The 16,512-nt window shown below is 47.7% G+C and overlaps 1 protein-coding gene across 4 annotated transcripts in view; it reads left to right on the top strand.

Moving 5' to 3' along the window:
- spsb4a (splA/ryanodine receptor domain and SOCS box containing 4a) overlaps window positions 1–16,512 on the top strand; it is a 34,775-nt gene that overhangs the window by 4,809 nt on the left and 13,454 nt on the right. For 2 of the 4 annotated variants that reach the window (XM_003975669.3, XM_029830858.1), the window contains exon 2: window positions 15,082–16,006. In XM_003975669.3, the coding sequence (XP_003975718.1) occupies window positions 15,274–16,006 (733 nt within the window). In that variant the 5' untranslated portion in view covers window positions 15,082–15,273. Of the gene's footprint in view, window positions 1–8,967; window positions 9,471–15,081; window positions 16,007–16,512 lie in introns of those variants that run through there. The other 2 variants (XM_029830857.1, XM_029830856.1) reach the window with 2 other exon arrangements.

Below are 16,512 nucleotides of genomic sequence, written 5' to 3'. Positions count from 1 at the left end.
GCGCGAGAACATGCGCTGCCACAGCTTATCAGAGAGGAGAAGCGTGCATCAGGCATATCCGCCCACCTTCCTCCCTTCACCCTGCAGCATCACTCCTGCATTCTAGTCAACTCTTTAACCTCCAATAAACGCTTTGCTGCGTGGAATGATGGAGCAGCAGTGTCATCAGGTTAAATGGCCGTTTAACAGAGCTGCACAACACTGGGAAATGTTCCTACTGTGGCTCCATCTGTGATCCAAAAGTCTCTCCCGTCTTTGTCTCTGGTCGTCTCTTCTTCTTCTTCTTCTTTTCCCCCAAATTTGGCCATAATTGCAGAGCTCATGAAAGCGTTTAGAGTCTCATGAATATTTAGGACTTGGAGGGGAAGTGTCGGGGGAGACCCATGTGTGGCTGGTCGGCCCTAATTATGGAGATAGGCCTTCACGTCATTTCTCTCCAACAGGCGCATGGAAATGAGGAAGGCCAGGAATTGATGAAAAGCCTCCAATTTGGGAAAAGTTAATTCAGGGTTCAACAAAGGTACAAAACATGCACATCAGGGAAATAACAGCCTAGCAGCTCGCAGCATGGCGCAGCTGCTGCTTTCTGCTTATTTTTGCTTAATAGTGAGTTAATGATGGATGAGCGCGGCACATTTGTCAGGGTCTTTGTGCAATAGTCTGGATTATTTGGGATTGTCTTCAATGCCTTTATGCTGATCTTTGCTTTTACTGGAGAGGAAGGAAGAAGAGAATCATCCAAATGTGGGAAATGACATCATATTAAAGAATGGACACGCGCTCACGGCTGAACCGAGAGAGGAAACGTCGAGGAGGGTGTACGTGAGGTAAACAGACGGGTGAAAAGAGAGGGAAGAAAACAGGAAAAGACACTGAGGTGGGAACAAGAAAAGCTGTAATCTTGAGCCATTTCAGGCTGGCGAGCTGCTGAAGAGGGATGTGAACAGTGAAAAAAGAGAAGAGAGGTGCAAGGAAATTTGAGATGAGAGAGGCCTAAAGTGCACATGAGAAGGAAGAGCGGAGGGTATCGCAGCAGAGGATGTCTCACTCTGTCAAAGTGAGAGAAGACGGTGATGACTCACTGGTCTTATCCATCATATTAAACCCAACATATGTTTTATATGTTGGGTTTAATATGATTGGTGTAAATGAGTTTTGTCATGTTGTATTTGAATTATTGTTACATCGTTCTCAAACTGTGAACTGAACTGAATGCGGAGTCGGAAGGGAAGGAAAAAACCCCCAAAACATTTCTTATGAGTAAATCAATGGAGAATGAAAAGCTTTGGTGGAAAGGTGTTGGTTTTTTGTATGATGTGGCCGTGAAACGACCCAGCCGCTGCTGTAAAGTCCCATCTCACGCGACACTTTATCCAGAGCTGAACTGCGATCAAGAGTTCAAAATGACCCCCCACCCTCAGGGGGGCTCCCTTTCACATTAGCGGATGATTTGAAATGCGTCAAAGAATCACATCTTTTTATCACACCTCAGTTTGGACAGCTTCCTTGATATGTAAAACTGGAGGCGGCTCGGCCGAACAGACATTTGATGTCGACGCTGGTTTAAAATGCCTGTTTTTCCCCCACTGCTGATATGTGCTGGTGTGTAAGGGATGAATCCCCCCGCCAACTTTACTGTATAATCAAAACCACCAGGATAACCTGATAATAACTCCAAAACCGGCTCCACTCACCGTTACCACCCGACCTTCCAGCAGGCCGCTTTACAGCCCCCGTGAGCGGAAACCAGACCGCTGGCACATGGCGTTCCGTCACAGCATTTGCTGCGCAGATGGTGACACACGTGCGCCGGTATGAAAAAAGAACCTCGCACTCGGAGACACACGCACGTGTGACTACCGCTCCAGAAATACGGGAGGGTGAAAAGGCGTGACGGAGGAGTCCCCAAGGCTGCTGTACAGATGCTTGTAACCACTCGATCACATAACAGCGATCGATAGTCATCAGACACCTCTGATGTAAGCTGGCTGTGTTGGGGATCATTGTAATCCTGTTATGATTTATTGATCATTAGTGGGAAACTGAAAACATCATCAGGCCTGTAGAGCGTCCTTGATCGGCGCGTTTTTTTTTGTTTTTTTTTAAAGCTTTTGACATTGCTTCCTTTTGTAAATACCGTATAATGCTGCTGAGTGGAATAAAACCCATTCAAGTTCACGCTTGTACATTTGCTCAACTTGAGCGAATAATAATTAAGCTGGCTGAGAGAGAAGACGCGCTCGGGATGAAGCCACAAGAGCTGAAATGCACGTTTAAATAATGAATGCCTTCGGTTGTTGCCACAGGAGAGAAATAAAGAGACTTAAGTGTCAGCCAGACGCACGGCGTCGGCCACATGTGAGCCAGCTGTTTGTCATCACCGCATGGACAATCCAGCGCCACACGGGCTGCAGCTGCAGACGGTCGTGATCTGATGGGGGGAGCGTCTGTTTGGTTTCAGGGTTCAGCCTCTGAGCGGGCGGATCTGCGTTTGTAACGGATCTGAGTGATCACCTTGAATTAGTCAAAGAAACAGGAGGCGGCTGTGAAACTGGAGAGTCGGAACGGCGTGCCCTGACTTGCAGCGATGGTTAGTGAGTGTGTGTATGCGTGTGTTTGTCCTTATGCAGTTTTCATACCTTTGTCTGCCGAGGGAGAAATCGGGAGGATCGATTGATCGATTCCTTCCGTCCTCTCCTCCTTTCTGTAAAAACGTCCTCCATGTTGGGCCTTCGCCATCCTACAGAAATCTGTCGCCTGGATGCTTGTCGGTCTCATCTCTAATGTGCCTCCTCATTATTTCAGTGGTTGTCATGGCAACATATGATAGATCATATGGCGTGCGAGAGTTTTTTTTTTTTTTTAAAGCGAGGTTGGTACATTAAAAAAAATAAGGTCATGTGTTGAGACAGAGATGCTCAAGGGATTGACCTCTGCCCTCTACACAACACTGACTTACAGTGACTTTTTTTTTTTGGCAAAAGATAAAAATAGCTGGCTCAGTGGTTGCTTTGGTGTTCCGACGGTCCAAAAAACCAGCACGTCAGGATGACCGGAGACTCCTCACCGCACGCAGTGCAGCTGGGATGGACTCCAGCAACCCCTCATGAACTTGCAAAGCAAAAGCACAAAACTCCTAACTCCAATTTATCTTATGTCTGAATTAATGTGCGTTCACGTTCCAGGATGCCTGGATGATGCAGGGAAATCGCTGTAGAGGTCAAGACTGTACAGACAGACAGCCAGGCAGCCTTAGAGTGACACCCGCAGAGGGCTTCTAATCCCAGAGTAAAGTAGATTACTGCAGCAGCCTCCCAGTCTGCCTGGAGGAAATGGAGCCGTAATAAACCAGCAAGTGCAATAACTCACCATGAGCCGAGAATGCTGCTGCGCTTCACCCCCCAACCCCCTGACCTCTCTGACGTGTCTGTCCGACCACTTTCCCTCTCGTCCGTGCCGTCAGTCAGCAGCTGTGAAGAGCGTCCCCATATTTTTTTCTGTTTTATTGTCGTTAAACCTTCATAACATCCCACCTTAAGTAATAAAACTGAACCTAAATAAAGATGAGCAATGAGCCATGGAACCAGGCAGCAAACTCATGGAAACATAGAAGCAATCAGCTTTGTTCTGTCTAAATGGTGCCTGCCATAATTCTGCTGTGATTTAAAACAAATAACAACAAAAAACCCCATTTTTTACAGTCTCTTGCGGGTTGAACAAACCCCGTGTTCACTCCGGCGCACCGACAACAGCAGCCGGGAGCATTAAGCCGTCTGTCTGCGGCTGCTTTTTTGTGAAGGCAATATCTCAGGAACTCCTTAAAGGAAATGTGGCCCCAGAGGTCACATTTTAAATCATAACTTCAAAAACCATATTTTCCCAGTTATGATTATATAAAAGTAGAAGGGGGTCAGAGGTCATCATACTCTTCTATAAAAACCAATTCACTGTTCTCCTTTTGGTTTTTCTTTTGAAAGCCACGCCTTGAAGCATCGTCGTCTTCATGCAACAGTCGTGATTTCAGGTTCAATCAAGTGTGGCCGAGAAATGTGTCACCGTATGAGAGTGGCAGCAACGAGGAGCGGATCTGTCTAAACTTGGCAGGTGTGAGGGGAGCTGACGTTGGAACAAATGTCACCGTGGTTTTGTCAAGTTCCCATTTCCTGTTGTTCACTGCCACCTGGGGAAGCGAAACGGTGTCGCCGTGACTCAGAAAGTGACGGCCCGTGAAAGGACAGGATGTGGATGCCTTCTGCTACAGGACCAGATTTGACCTTAGCATCCATGTAGCAGCCAAATAGAGCTTGCATGGTTTCTCTATTGTGTCAGGAAATCCACAACTCACTTTAAGGTTTTTTTTATTTCGGCTTTCTTTCCCTCGACTCACAAGTATAAGTGCCACCTTGTTTCCAGGAGAGCGGAGGTGTTATTAAAGGCGGAAAGTTTCCCACACTCCTCTTTCAACAGTGATTTGTTTCACTTTGACTTAAAGTAGAGCTCATGTCTGTCGATATTGATGTTTGCGAAGCCTTGATTTTGTTTTTTCAGGCCCAATATGTTTGTTTTTTTTAACATCTGAGTGTTCACAGATGTGCTGCAGCAACAGTCTGACAGCTTCAGTCCCAGCAGCAGCAGAATCGCCTGTCGTCTGCGATGATGTCATACTGACCGCAGCCACGCGTCCGTTCCTGCTCACCAGCACGCTGTTCGCTCGGCTCTGTCACGCACAAATGCACAACACCGGTCGTTCCGTTGCCGCTTCCCTGCAGCATCACAGCAACCACTGTCCGCTTTGACAGGATATCATTTGCAGCTCAGAGACGTTTGCCTGAGCGTGAGAGGAGGGGAAAAGAGCCGAGTCCAGCAGACCCACTGGAAAAGTGGCAGACGCCTCAAGGCACTCTGGGCTCTTAGCTGTTATCCAAACCTCCTGACTTGATTAAAGGACGAGGAAGTAAATGTGAATTACACTCTGGGTGCTCGTGCAGCTATAGCAGTCTGTGCTTCTAATCAATGATGTGCCAATGCTCTTTTGAATTGTGGTCCAGGGTGCCTTTTAATTGACGGATTTGCCTTTGATGAGATGTTTATTTTGATGAATATCCCGGCAGCGTAATGAACGTTTGCAATTAGCGGTTGACTGTGCTCACGGTTTTTGGGTGGGAGGTCAGCAGCCCATCAAAAGCTGTGGTATATGTGGGCATAAGGGTGATGAAGGGCCCCTGTGGGACAGTGGAAAGGAGACTCTGCACGTGACAAAGAGAGGTCAGCGGTAACAGACCCAGACCGGCAGATGTTGGAGAAGACGGGGCATGATGAAGAGTATTGGCATTGGGAGGAGAAGAGGGGGGGGGGGGGCAAGGGAGGTGCCACATTGATTTATGAGATGAGGAAGGATAGAAGAGATGTGGAACAGAGAGGGAAGAAGGCAAAAGGTGAAGATGCGACGATGAAAAATCAATCGTAGAAGAAAACAGATATTTTTGACCGAAACCCTGCCCTCTTCACAAAAGCAAAAATTACTGCGTCAACACACGTGACCGCGGCGACGAGTCCACACTTTTCAAAAGGTTTTGGGATGCGTTGCTGTCAGTGTGGTGGTTTTGGAAGCTGCACAGACGTGATACCCGGGGGTAGTTTAATTGAAGTCTGAAAGCCAGAGGAAAACTGCGTGTGTGTGGTACACGTTCAGACCGTGACTCAGTCGGAGAGGATTGTAATGAAAGAAGACGTGGAAGGGGTGTGTTTTAATGGGGAGGGGGGAGATGGAAATGAAACCAGCAGATCACCAGCCCTCCCTCCTGCTGCCTCCATTTACCAACATTGATTGTGCAGCCGGGCTGAATTAATGCCTACCTGCTGTATTCGGGTGGTCGGCACCTGTATCGACACGTGTGTGTGTTTTACCGGCTCTTTTTTTTGTTTTCAGACCGCACAGCAGCTCCCGGTGATCCTCTAATACATGGAACGGTGAAATTAGGGTATTTTGATCGCACAAGAGGATTTATTTGGCGAGTTTTCCGTTTGAGTTTGCGTTGTGTTTGCATTATTCCGCTCCAGATCCAGTTGAGCTGGAGACAGCAAAATAAGGCACAATAAACTTTACTTAATGTTTAACGCTAACCCATAAAGATGGATGATGCCTCGCAACATCCGCTTTACATTAATGTATCCAGGATACTTGCTGGTGGTGGAAGAGTGCAGCCTAGAAGCAACAGCGCAGTAACCATGGGATTGCATTCCCATCCACGTTTTCAGTTGCCATGACATCACGATGCGCAGCTGTCAGTCGTACTGTTTTGTCTTATTTCTATAACCATTGTAACGCGCTCGCTTAAGGAACCTTTGAATACAAGGTAAAATCACAAACCCATGTTTTATGCAGCGTCTGCTAAACTTGTGTAAAACCTTAAAGAGGTTTGGAAAAGCTAGCAGAGTGTGGAAATATCAGCCAAACAGTGGTCATCAAGGTGTCCATTTAACTCCATGTTCACTAATAGCTCGTCCTACCAGACTGGGGGTGCCCCCACCATCCCTGGGCCCATCTGTACATGCAGCCCCTTTCTCTGCACTGACTGTCCTCACCCTTCACCCCAGGGCTGCTCATTTCAGAGCCAGACCCCCGCACTCCGCTGCCTTCTTTCTTCTATATTCTAGCTCAGTCCCCCAACCATCAATCTATTCCTCTCTGGTTGATCCTCCTCCCTCAGGTCGTGTGGACAGTTGGATGGCTTTGTGTTTGACACGTGGGTTGGCAGGAGGAAGCACCTTCCCCCCAGACACACACACACACACACACACACACACACACACACACACACACACACACACACACACACACACACCTGCAAATGCACATGCATCCACTGTGAGTAAACTGCTCAGCTGTGAGGCGCTGATCCCTAATTCTGTGTGTGTATGCGGCCCTATTGTTCTGCTGATTGCACACACACACACACACACACACACACACACACACACTCTTGCTCTTTCCTTTGAACCCATGGGGTCCCTTAAGTGTCAATGTGCCTCGAGGCAGAAAATCTGGGGCCAATTTACAGCAGGGTCCATCCAGGAGGAGACGGGGGAGGTTTAAGTGAGCCAGTCCTCATTTTGAAGCGCTAAATTAAACTAAAAAGTGGAGAAAGAAAGGGATTCTTTCTTAGGCAGATATGAGAGAAGTTGGACTAGATTAATTTGTTAGGCCGGACAGCTCAAGATGTTAAAGCTTTTCTGGATTTATGCAGACGTACACGCGTTTACTTTATTAAAGAGCGCTCCTATTTTCGACAGAGAGGAAGTGCTGGACAGCACAATCAATTTTAGAGATCGCTGGTTTGAGCCAAAGCCTTCCGAGGCTAAAACCCAGAAAAGCCTTTAATCCGACAGAATTGGGGAGTGAGACTGTGCATATTCTGCGTGCTAATTAAACAGTAATTTGGCAGCGCTAAAATAATAGTCTGAGCCCTCAAGTGCTCCTGTTCAGCTGATCCTTTTATATCGGTGCAGCATCTACGGGACGCTCTAGACTGCTGTTGCTGCTAATCCAAACCTTCACAATCTTCGCGGAGGACGTGAAACGAGGGAAACCTAATTGGCTTTTGTGAAACAACTGATAGGTTTATGTAGAAAACAGGATTACGGAATAGAGATGGTAATTAATCCAGCGCATACTGTATATCATACAAGCAGGAAAAGCTGCATTTTTAAACCGTGTTTTACAGGGTGATCGGGATATTTACCGTGAAGCAGTCTGCTTTAAAAGAACCCCAGAGTCCCAGATTTTCACCATATTTCTACCCTCGTTCCGACGCCACCTCCCCCCACCTGTTTGTAGTAAGTTAAGCTTACACAGACTGCTTACATTCAAACCATTGACCTACATGGCCAGTGTCTAGAATAACACCTCGCACACGAGGCTGGCGTGTGGCTTATGAACTCCAAGATAAACATGTCCGCCTTAGGTGATCCGCAGCCAACGTGTGTGTTTGCATGGATCCGCACGTTTCTTCCGTTTCAGCCCCTGAGGGATTTTATTCCGTATCTGGACTTCACACACCTGAGTCAACACCGAGTCACTGACCAGCTCAAACTATTGAGTAATCATTCTTCTGGCTGAATTTGATTCGATTATCAGTGACAGACGGCGCGACCAAAGAGCACTGCCGAACACAGTTTGTCTTGTTTGTTAAATCCATATTTTTAAGAACCTGTTACCAGGCAACCTCTATGGACTCCAAGACTTGGTGGGTTCTGGTAAACAACATAGTTGAACACATTCAGAAAAGCCATGCGTTGTAATAGGTGAACGCAAATGGCGCTTTATTATATGGTTGGAGCTTTAGCTCACAGTTCAAGGTTCTTTTCGCCAAGGTAGCCGCTTTGGCGTTATGGGGATTTTGGTTCCCTGGTGGTCTTTTTGGTCCTGGGAAAGGAAGTCTGGACAGGAAGTGAGTGGCCCTGCGCGACTGTGACCACTCCTGTCTGCCGCGAGTCCTCTGAAACAAAGCGGCCCTGCTTGTATCCCAGCATGCATTATTCACTGACATTCTGGCGTCTGCAGCCCTGAAAGACAAAGAGAAATGGACCACAGTCATTGCCAGTCAACTATTTCATTTTTACTTTCACTTTCCTGATGGAGTGGGACCCAGTTCCAGTAAGAAAGACCAGACCCAGACTTAGTGCCATGACATCATCATCGCAGTGATGTCAAAAGATGTGTGAGGTGATGGCGGGAAGGAGCTGATTACACAGCAGAACTGAGCACCTTAGATGGGTGGAAGATGGACGCAAGAACCTTTTTTTAAAAAGTGATTCTTTGTGTTTTATTTCCAGGGGGCTGATCTCGTTCGTGCAGTATTTGCAGGCAACATGCGGGCGCGAGCGAGGCGGGGGTTGGTGTGCTCGGCTAGCTCGGTGTGAGCTCTTTGTAACAATAAGGGGAGTGGGGGGGGGGTTGAACCGGGTGTTTCTCTCCCAGCTGCCTGCTGGTCTGGCTGCTGTCAGAGGGGATCAGCTTTCAGCCCTTCATCTCTCTCTCTCTCTCTCTCTTTCACTCTCTCTCTTTTAACACAAGTGCGGCTGAAACTGCAGTCAAGTCCGCGCTGTGGTTACACTTCACGTACGTCACACCAGCGCTGCCTTGGAAACGCTCTTAAGTTGGAGCCCGAGCATGTTGAGGGAAGTTGCTGGTGAGGGAGAAGTCGTAGCCTCGGGACAGATAAGCTCCGGAGGAGGGACCAAGGGAGGGAAGAGGAGGGCAGCTCTGGGCAGAATGAGAGTCTGACTCAGGGGTTACTAGTGTCTTCCTCCTCCTGTCTGCTGGGGTTTTCTCAACCTCCTTAAGCCGGCGGAGTTTGGCCTCTGTTTTGTCGGGCTGTCAGGACCGGGACATGGACGTGCTGCGAGCCGCCTGAGGAGCAGCTGGAGGTTCCGTGTAAGTGGCTGAACTGTTGATAGTCGCTGAACGGGTGAGTTTGTGATAGGGAGAAGAAGAACCTCCATATCTGTCAGTGTTATTAATCTATTCAGGGACAGGATCCTTAACGGAGAGTTAAATTTAACTTCTGTAAGATCCCTTTAAGTTCTGTTTCCTGAAACAGCATATGGGCACTCTTAGTTGTATATTTAACCTTTTCCTCTCTCATAAATGCTACTGTGTCTCTTCTCCCTCCGTCGGTCCCTCCTTTCCTCTCTTGTGCTTATCTTCCGTCGCCTTTAATTCTCTTAATAGTCTGGAGGACCCAGCTGGCCAGCGGGGATACCCCTGCCTGCCTGCCTGCCTGCTTGTGTGTGTGTGTGTGTGTGTGTGTGTGTGTGTGTGTGTGTGTGTGTGGGAGAGAGAGAGAGAGTGTGAAAGAGTAGTGAGTTCTTAGATAAGCTATCCTAGGATTTCCCCCCGCTCACATATAATAGGATATATCCTGCCTTCTATTTTTTTTGTCTTTATGTTACAAACACTCCTAATCTCAAGTCCTGCTCCACGCGCCCCGGCAGGCTGTGTTTTGTTCCTGGATTGGGATGGGAAGGTGTATTTGTGTGGTCTGTCCTGGGATAGAGAGATAACGGCCCTCGTTTCTGACTTTATCCTTTTGTTTTGTCAGCTGCTGACCCCTGCTTTCTCTCGTTCCCTCTCTTTGCTTTGTGCTCCTGCTTATTTTCAGAAAAGCGGCGCATTTATCCTCAATGGTAAAGGCTGCCTTGTTTTTTAAAAGCGACCCCCTTGTGTGTTCTCGCTGCACTATTCCACAGCTCTCTTTCTCTCTTTCCCTCCCTTCATCATCTGGCTTTCTTTGGCTTGAAGTTGGGATCCAACGAGAAGGCTTGCATCTATCTATCTATACATGTTCTGGTGGAACAGTTTTTGATCCACTACCTGTGTGTTTAAGTGAAACCAGTTTGTTGGTTAATGTGTACTGAAAAGGGGCATTTCCCCACGTATCTAGTGTCAGACCTAATCTGGTTACTAAATGATAAACCCGGCACATCTCTTCAGGCGATCTCGTTGGTCATTCATCACCGACAGGCTTTAGCCTCCTCAGGGTTGACATTTGTCCAGAAAAAAACGGTGAAAGAGAAGCAGGCCCAATGCCGTTGCGTCATGACAGCACTAAAAATTCACATCTTGCGTTTGGCTTGTATTGGGGTGACACATTTCTTCACACTCTTGCACAAGCAGCTGGACGAACGAGACTGCAGCAGCAGGTGCAGCATGCATTCATGGAAAGTTTGATTCTGTTTCATTAGTGCTGGGGTTGTAAATCTTCCACATAAATCTGCTGCTGGTTCTGGTGCATTATAGATGCCACTTTCAAGGGCGTGTGTGTGTGCAGAGAGTAGGACTGGATTTGATAAGGGCTGGCATGTATAGAAACTACAGCAGTAACTGCATGTGCTCTGATATTATGGGTAGAGCGCTGCAGCTTAAGCGTGGACATAAAAACTGGTGACAACATCCACGCTATCCAAGTAAATTATTTAAGATCCAACAGCAAGCTGCCATTACATTTTAACATTTTAAGATATTTTAATATATCCGGACATTCTGATCATAATATTCAGCCCTAAGAACTTGTGCCACATTCATAGATGAGCACCAGAACAAATCCTGTAGGAACAGACTGAGGGAGTTTTTCGTAGGAAATGTTCGGTTCTGAGAACAGCAGAATGATGTAAGCAGAGGAGGAAGATGTGCGAGGGAGCGTGATTCATTATGATGACAGAGACGTCTGACTCTGAAAGAGAGGAGAGAAAAAAGGGATGTGGAGGGGAACAATGGAAAGTAATGCGTCGGGGAAATTTCATTTACCGGTAAGCAATTTCTTTGTACTGTTTGGAGGAGTAATATAGGAAAAATAAAATACGACAGATGCATTAGAAGTGCTTCCGAAGAGTCCATATGATATGAGAGTAACATTTCTTCCCATCAGCTGCAGGATATATTTAAATTCCCAGTCTGGAGTTTGTATTTTGACATCCTGTTGGGAGCCAGACAGTATAGTTTATGTCTGGCTCTGGCATCTTCTGCTACGCAGCGATTCCTCCTCCAGGAATGAATGTCAGCAATGTCAAAAGGGTGGTAGTTTGTTTAATCTGGTGGCTTCAGCTGTTGCTGCGAAGAGTTATAATATAAATGCGCACGTCTGTGTTCTTGCTTTCATGTGAAGGCCTTTGATAGCTCACCCAAACTGTTCCTGTGGGTGCAGAAAGCAGAAGAAGTGACTCCTTACTGATTCATGGTGAGGAATGAGGAACAGTCTCTGCGCAGCCCGGAAGGGCTGCTGCAGTTCAAATGGGGTCGGATTGGTTTGAAATTGATATAAAATAGTGTTTGAGAAGAGATAGATGGCAGGTTTAGGCAGTGTACAGACTTGAAAAGAGTGAGCAAAACTGCAAAAGGTCTGTTTAAAAAGACACATATTTTTGGACTTTGGACATTGTGAGACAAGCTCGACTTTCGAGCAATAACGGTGACTAATTTACTCACCAAGTGTTTTTTTTTTCCCCACCACAGCTGGAATAATTTTAGATTCACCAGACGGAGGAGTCACACAGAGCGTTTTGCCCCCCTCCCTCTTCTATATTCCTGCTCTAGTGTTGTGTGTTAGGAGAATCAATCAATCAATCAATCAATCTTTATTTATATAGCGTCTTATACAATCAAAATTGTTTCAAGGCGCTTTCCAGAATCCCAGGGCCTAACCCCAGACAAGCAACAGTGGCAAGGAAAAACTCCCCTTGAACAGGAAGAAACCTTGAGCGGGACCAGGTTCATGTAGGGGGACCCTCCTGCTGATGGGGGGCTGGGTAAAGAGGGAGGAGGAGGAGGAGGAGGAGGAGGAGGAGGAGGAGGAGGAGGAGGCATAGAGCATAGAAATACATACAAAAATACATGACATTGAATTGAATAAGCTGCTGGTTGAGTGGGTCAGCGGGGTCGGAGGTCAGTATACAGCTCTGAAGGCGGCGATACCTGTAAATAAATACAAAAGGGGGGGGGGGCAGAAAAACTACACAGGAAATAGCATTACTAGTCTACTTGATGAGGAGGAGAGGAGGAGAGGAGAGGGGGAGAGAGAGGAGTGGAAACCATGACCCAGTGGGGTGACAGAGGCCTGTCAGGTGATCATGTTTGGGGACCCCGGCAGCCTCGGCCTATAACAGCACAGCTAAGATGTGACCTAATGATTAAACGACCCCCTAAGTATGATAATTTGTCTGTCTATGATAATAACTGGAACTACAGAATTAGTAACAATAAGCTTTTTCAAAGAGGAAGGTTTTAAGTCTGATCTTAAAAAGTAGCGATGGAGTCAGCCTCCCGTACCTGGACAGGGACCTGGTTCCATAGCAGGGGGGGCCTGGTAGCTAAATGCTCGGCCCCCCTGAATGTGAATGTGTTTCTGAATGTGTTTCTTCAGGTTGGGATGATGTACTCGTTAATGCGTTTTGGTAACCATCCCGATCGTAGCTTATTGTAACTGAGAGGTTAGCCAAACTTTCTTTATTTTAAGCACTGTTGTTCCTTTCCACAAAAGAAAACCTCTTAATTAACTTCGAGGTTTTAGATCATATTTACAGAAAGTCTGGCCACGTTCAGCTCAGAAACACGGCAAAGTCATTGTTTGCTCAGCGGCGGGAATGTTCTGGGATTTTTTTGGGCTTTCCTCCTGCCGGTTTTCCTTCCACAGGAGAAAAACCTTTAACCTGCTACTTGAGTGCGAGCATGCGAGTGAATGGTGCGTTTGTCTCATCTAAAGCCAACGTAATAAAGAAAACGTCAGAAGGCGTCATTCCCAGTAATGATCCATGTTTTGTTTCTAGGGAAAGCCAAATGTCACACATGGGAATGAGGCTGGACTTCACACATGAATGTACACGTGCGACGCTTGGATGTTTTGAGTGGAGCTTGTTAGTGGCACAGCAGATGAAGCCACCCACACACCAGGACCCTCTGTTTTTCTCTGTTGTTTTTTCCTTGACTTTCTTCCATTAAGCCATTGAAAAAGAAGAAGCTAGAAACCGCTTCTCTGAGAGCAACATGAACGTTTTCTAGCCCGAACGAATAATAACCTAACCAGCACCGCTCGACTCAAGCTCAGATGAAGTGACGGAGGAAAACGAATGTGGTTATTCCTAAATGAGTTGGCTGCTCATGGACGGAGAGACGGAGGGAGATGGAGAGAGAAAGTAAACAACAGATGGCTGAAACATGTTGCATGTATTCACAGTAGCAGATGCCGCGCCAGCCCACCACCAGCCTCCTGAGAGGGTTCTACCCAAGGGCGGCCGCGATGACACGAGGGTCGCGAGATCAAGTGGCTCCTTGAATACGGGCCGCAGTGTCCCGCACAGGCCGTGCCAGACTGGGCCCGCTGAGACACGCACACACACAGAGTTTGTACAGTGTTAACTGCTGTTGACTTTGGCTGAACTCTTGTGGCAATTACAGCGGAATCTTCCATGCAGCGTCAACCCCAAACCCACCGGCTAGTCGCAGTGACACACACTGAGGCAGCTGTGTGTGTGTGTGTGTGCGTGTGTGCGCGCGCGTGTGTGTGTGTGTGTGTGTGTGTGTGTGTGTGTCCGAGCTCTGAACCCTCTTACGCTGAGGAGAGAAGTGAATGGTGGCACACATTGGCTGCCAGCTGCCATGACCTCATCCGTATTGACAGGAAGATAGAGAGACAGAGAATGGGGGATGGGGGGGAGCACACGTGTGTGTGACACCATGACTTCATTCTGTGGTCAGGTCGCCGACTGGTGTGTCGTTATTTTTATGAGTGTCTGCTTAAAAAAAAACCCCAACTAACTTTAGAGTAAGTGGCCTGAAGTTGGTACTGGCTTTCACGTGGGTTCATGTTGAGACTGACGGAGTGGCATCACAACATTAGCTTAGCGTTTTTTACCTGCATTGTGACCACAACGCACACGAAGAAACGTGCGATCCTTATTCCTATGTTGAGGAAAGGCAGGCGGCAGATAAATGAGAGAGGTCTGTGTCATCCTCTTCCCCGTCTGCCTGAGAACTGACTCTACTTGCAAACAGGAAGCAGCAGCTGCTCTTCCTGGAAGAGAACGCTGCATGCGCGTCTGTGTCACTACCCAAAAACGTAATCCTGGCGTTGCTCAAAAGCCCACCCTCCCCCACTAATACTGTTGAACTGTAGTGGAGGCATCATTTTGAAAATGAAAATGAAAGGCAAACAAAAAAAAGCCAGGTTTTCCCAAATTTCCCAGTTATTTTTCTTATTTTGTTTTGGTAAACTCGGACTTTCTTATAAAAATTCCATTTCCTTCGCTAAAGTCTAGAGATTGTTGCACAACCGGGGAATGTTTGCAGGATTGGTACTATGGCTGTGGGATTAGCTGTGTGTGTCTTTGTGTTTTTGTGTCTGTATCAAATCTTCTTTATTTACTCCTGCGATGACTTAGAATCTGAATCTGTGCACTTTGCTTTGACATTTGCTTTTAGTATCGTTTCTTCATTTTTTTAAACCGCTCTGAAGAAGTGATAAGTATTTCGAACTTTCAGGTATGTTTATCAGTTTAACGTTCTCCTCTCTCTTCCTTCCTCCACAGTTGTCGTCGTCCTGAAGACATTAATGGCATGAGACCACCTTGCTCTCCACATTCGATCCCCCGCCACCACTCTCACGTCCGCGCCGCTGCATTGATGAGGTAACATCAAGCTCTAATCACCGCAGCACCACCTGCACCTACCCCCACCCTCCACCCCAACCCACCTCCCCTCCCCACCCCCACGTCGCGGTCATGGGGCAGAAGATCTCCAGCGGCATTAAGTCGGTGGAGGGCCGCGGGGACAGCGGCGGCTCCCCGTCCTACCGCCCCTCGGCTCACCGGCGGCACCACCCAGAACTGAGAGAGCCAGATTTCAGCAAACCGGCCCGGCTGGACCTCCTCCTGGACATGCCGTGTGCCGGACTGGAGACCCAGCTCCGCCACGCCTGGAATCCCGACGACCGCTCGCTCAACATCTTCATCAAAGAGGAAGATAAGCTGACGTTCCACCGTCACCCAGTCGCTCAGAGCACAGACTGCATCCGGGGCCGGGTGGGATACACACGGGGCCTCCACGTGTGGAAAATCCACTGGCCTGCTCGGCAGCGCGGCACTCACGCCGTGGTGGGAGTGGCCACCTTGGAAGCTCCTTTACACTCCGTGGGATACACTGCATTAGTAGGCTCGGACTGTGAATCCTGGGGCTGGGATCTGGGACGCCATAGGCTCTACCACGACAGTAAGAACAGAGCCCACAGCTCCCTGCCCTCTTACCCCTCCTTCCTGGAGCCGGAGGACTCGTTCTCCCTGCCGGACTCTCTGTTAGTGATACTGGACATGGATGAAGGAACGCTGAGCTTCATGGTGGATGGACAGTATTTAGGCGTGGCCTTTAGAGGACTGAAAGGCAAGAAGTTGTATCCTGTTGTCAGTGCCGTGTGGGGGCATTGTGAGATATCCATGAAGTACATCAATGGCTTGGACCGTAAGTACCGACACATTACGACACAACATTGCGGTTGAGTGGTTGGTTAAAGAGGCCTTTTTTTTTCTCCTGTAACTCAAAATGAAATTTAATGTAATGCAGCAGCAGAATATCAGCATGTTTTCATGGGCGGCACATCTTTCCCCAGAGGAAGGGGGGCGATGGACCGAACCTGACTGCTCGTTGTGAGTCACTTCGGTAATGACTACAAGTTTGGTACTTTTTCCTTAAAGTGAAACCAGAAAGGAGTAGACATTTGTGAACTGGTTCTGGTCAGTGGGTGTTCAGCGCCACTGAAGAATTGGAATTTCTGGTTGTTTCACTCAGAGCGACTCTGTTCAGACTAAATTCCTTGTATCTGGTCTGTTCTGAAAGTCCAAAGAGCTTCTATTTTGGCTTTCCTGTGGTTATTTGGGGGGTGAGTTTGGTCCTTGTTGGAGGAGCAGGCTACGGTGTATGGGGATGATGTTGCGTCTGTGTTTTCCTCTGGATATGTGATGGCGGGA

This window comes from Takifugu rubripes, chromosome 22, assembly GCF_901000725.2.
Source record: "Takifugu rubripes chromosome 22, fTakRub1.2, whole genome shotgun sequence".
Lineage (NCBI taxonomy): Eukaryota > Metazoa > Chordata > Actinopteri > Tetraodontiformes > Tetraodontidae > Takifugu > Takifugu rubripes.
Note: the sequence above shows the minus strand (reverse complement) of the source record. Positions and strands in the feature narration are given on the sequence as shown.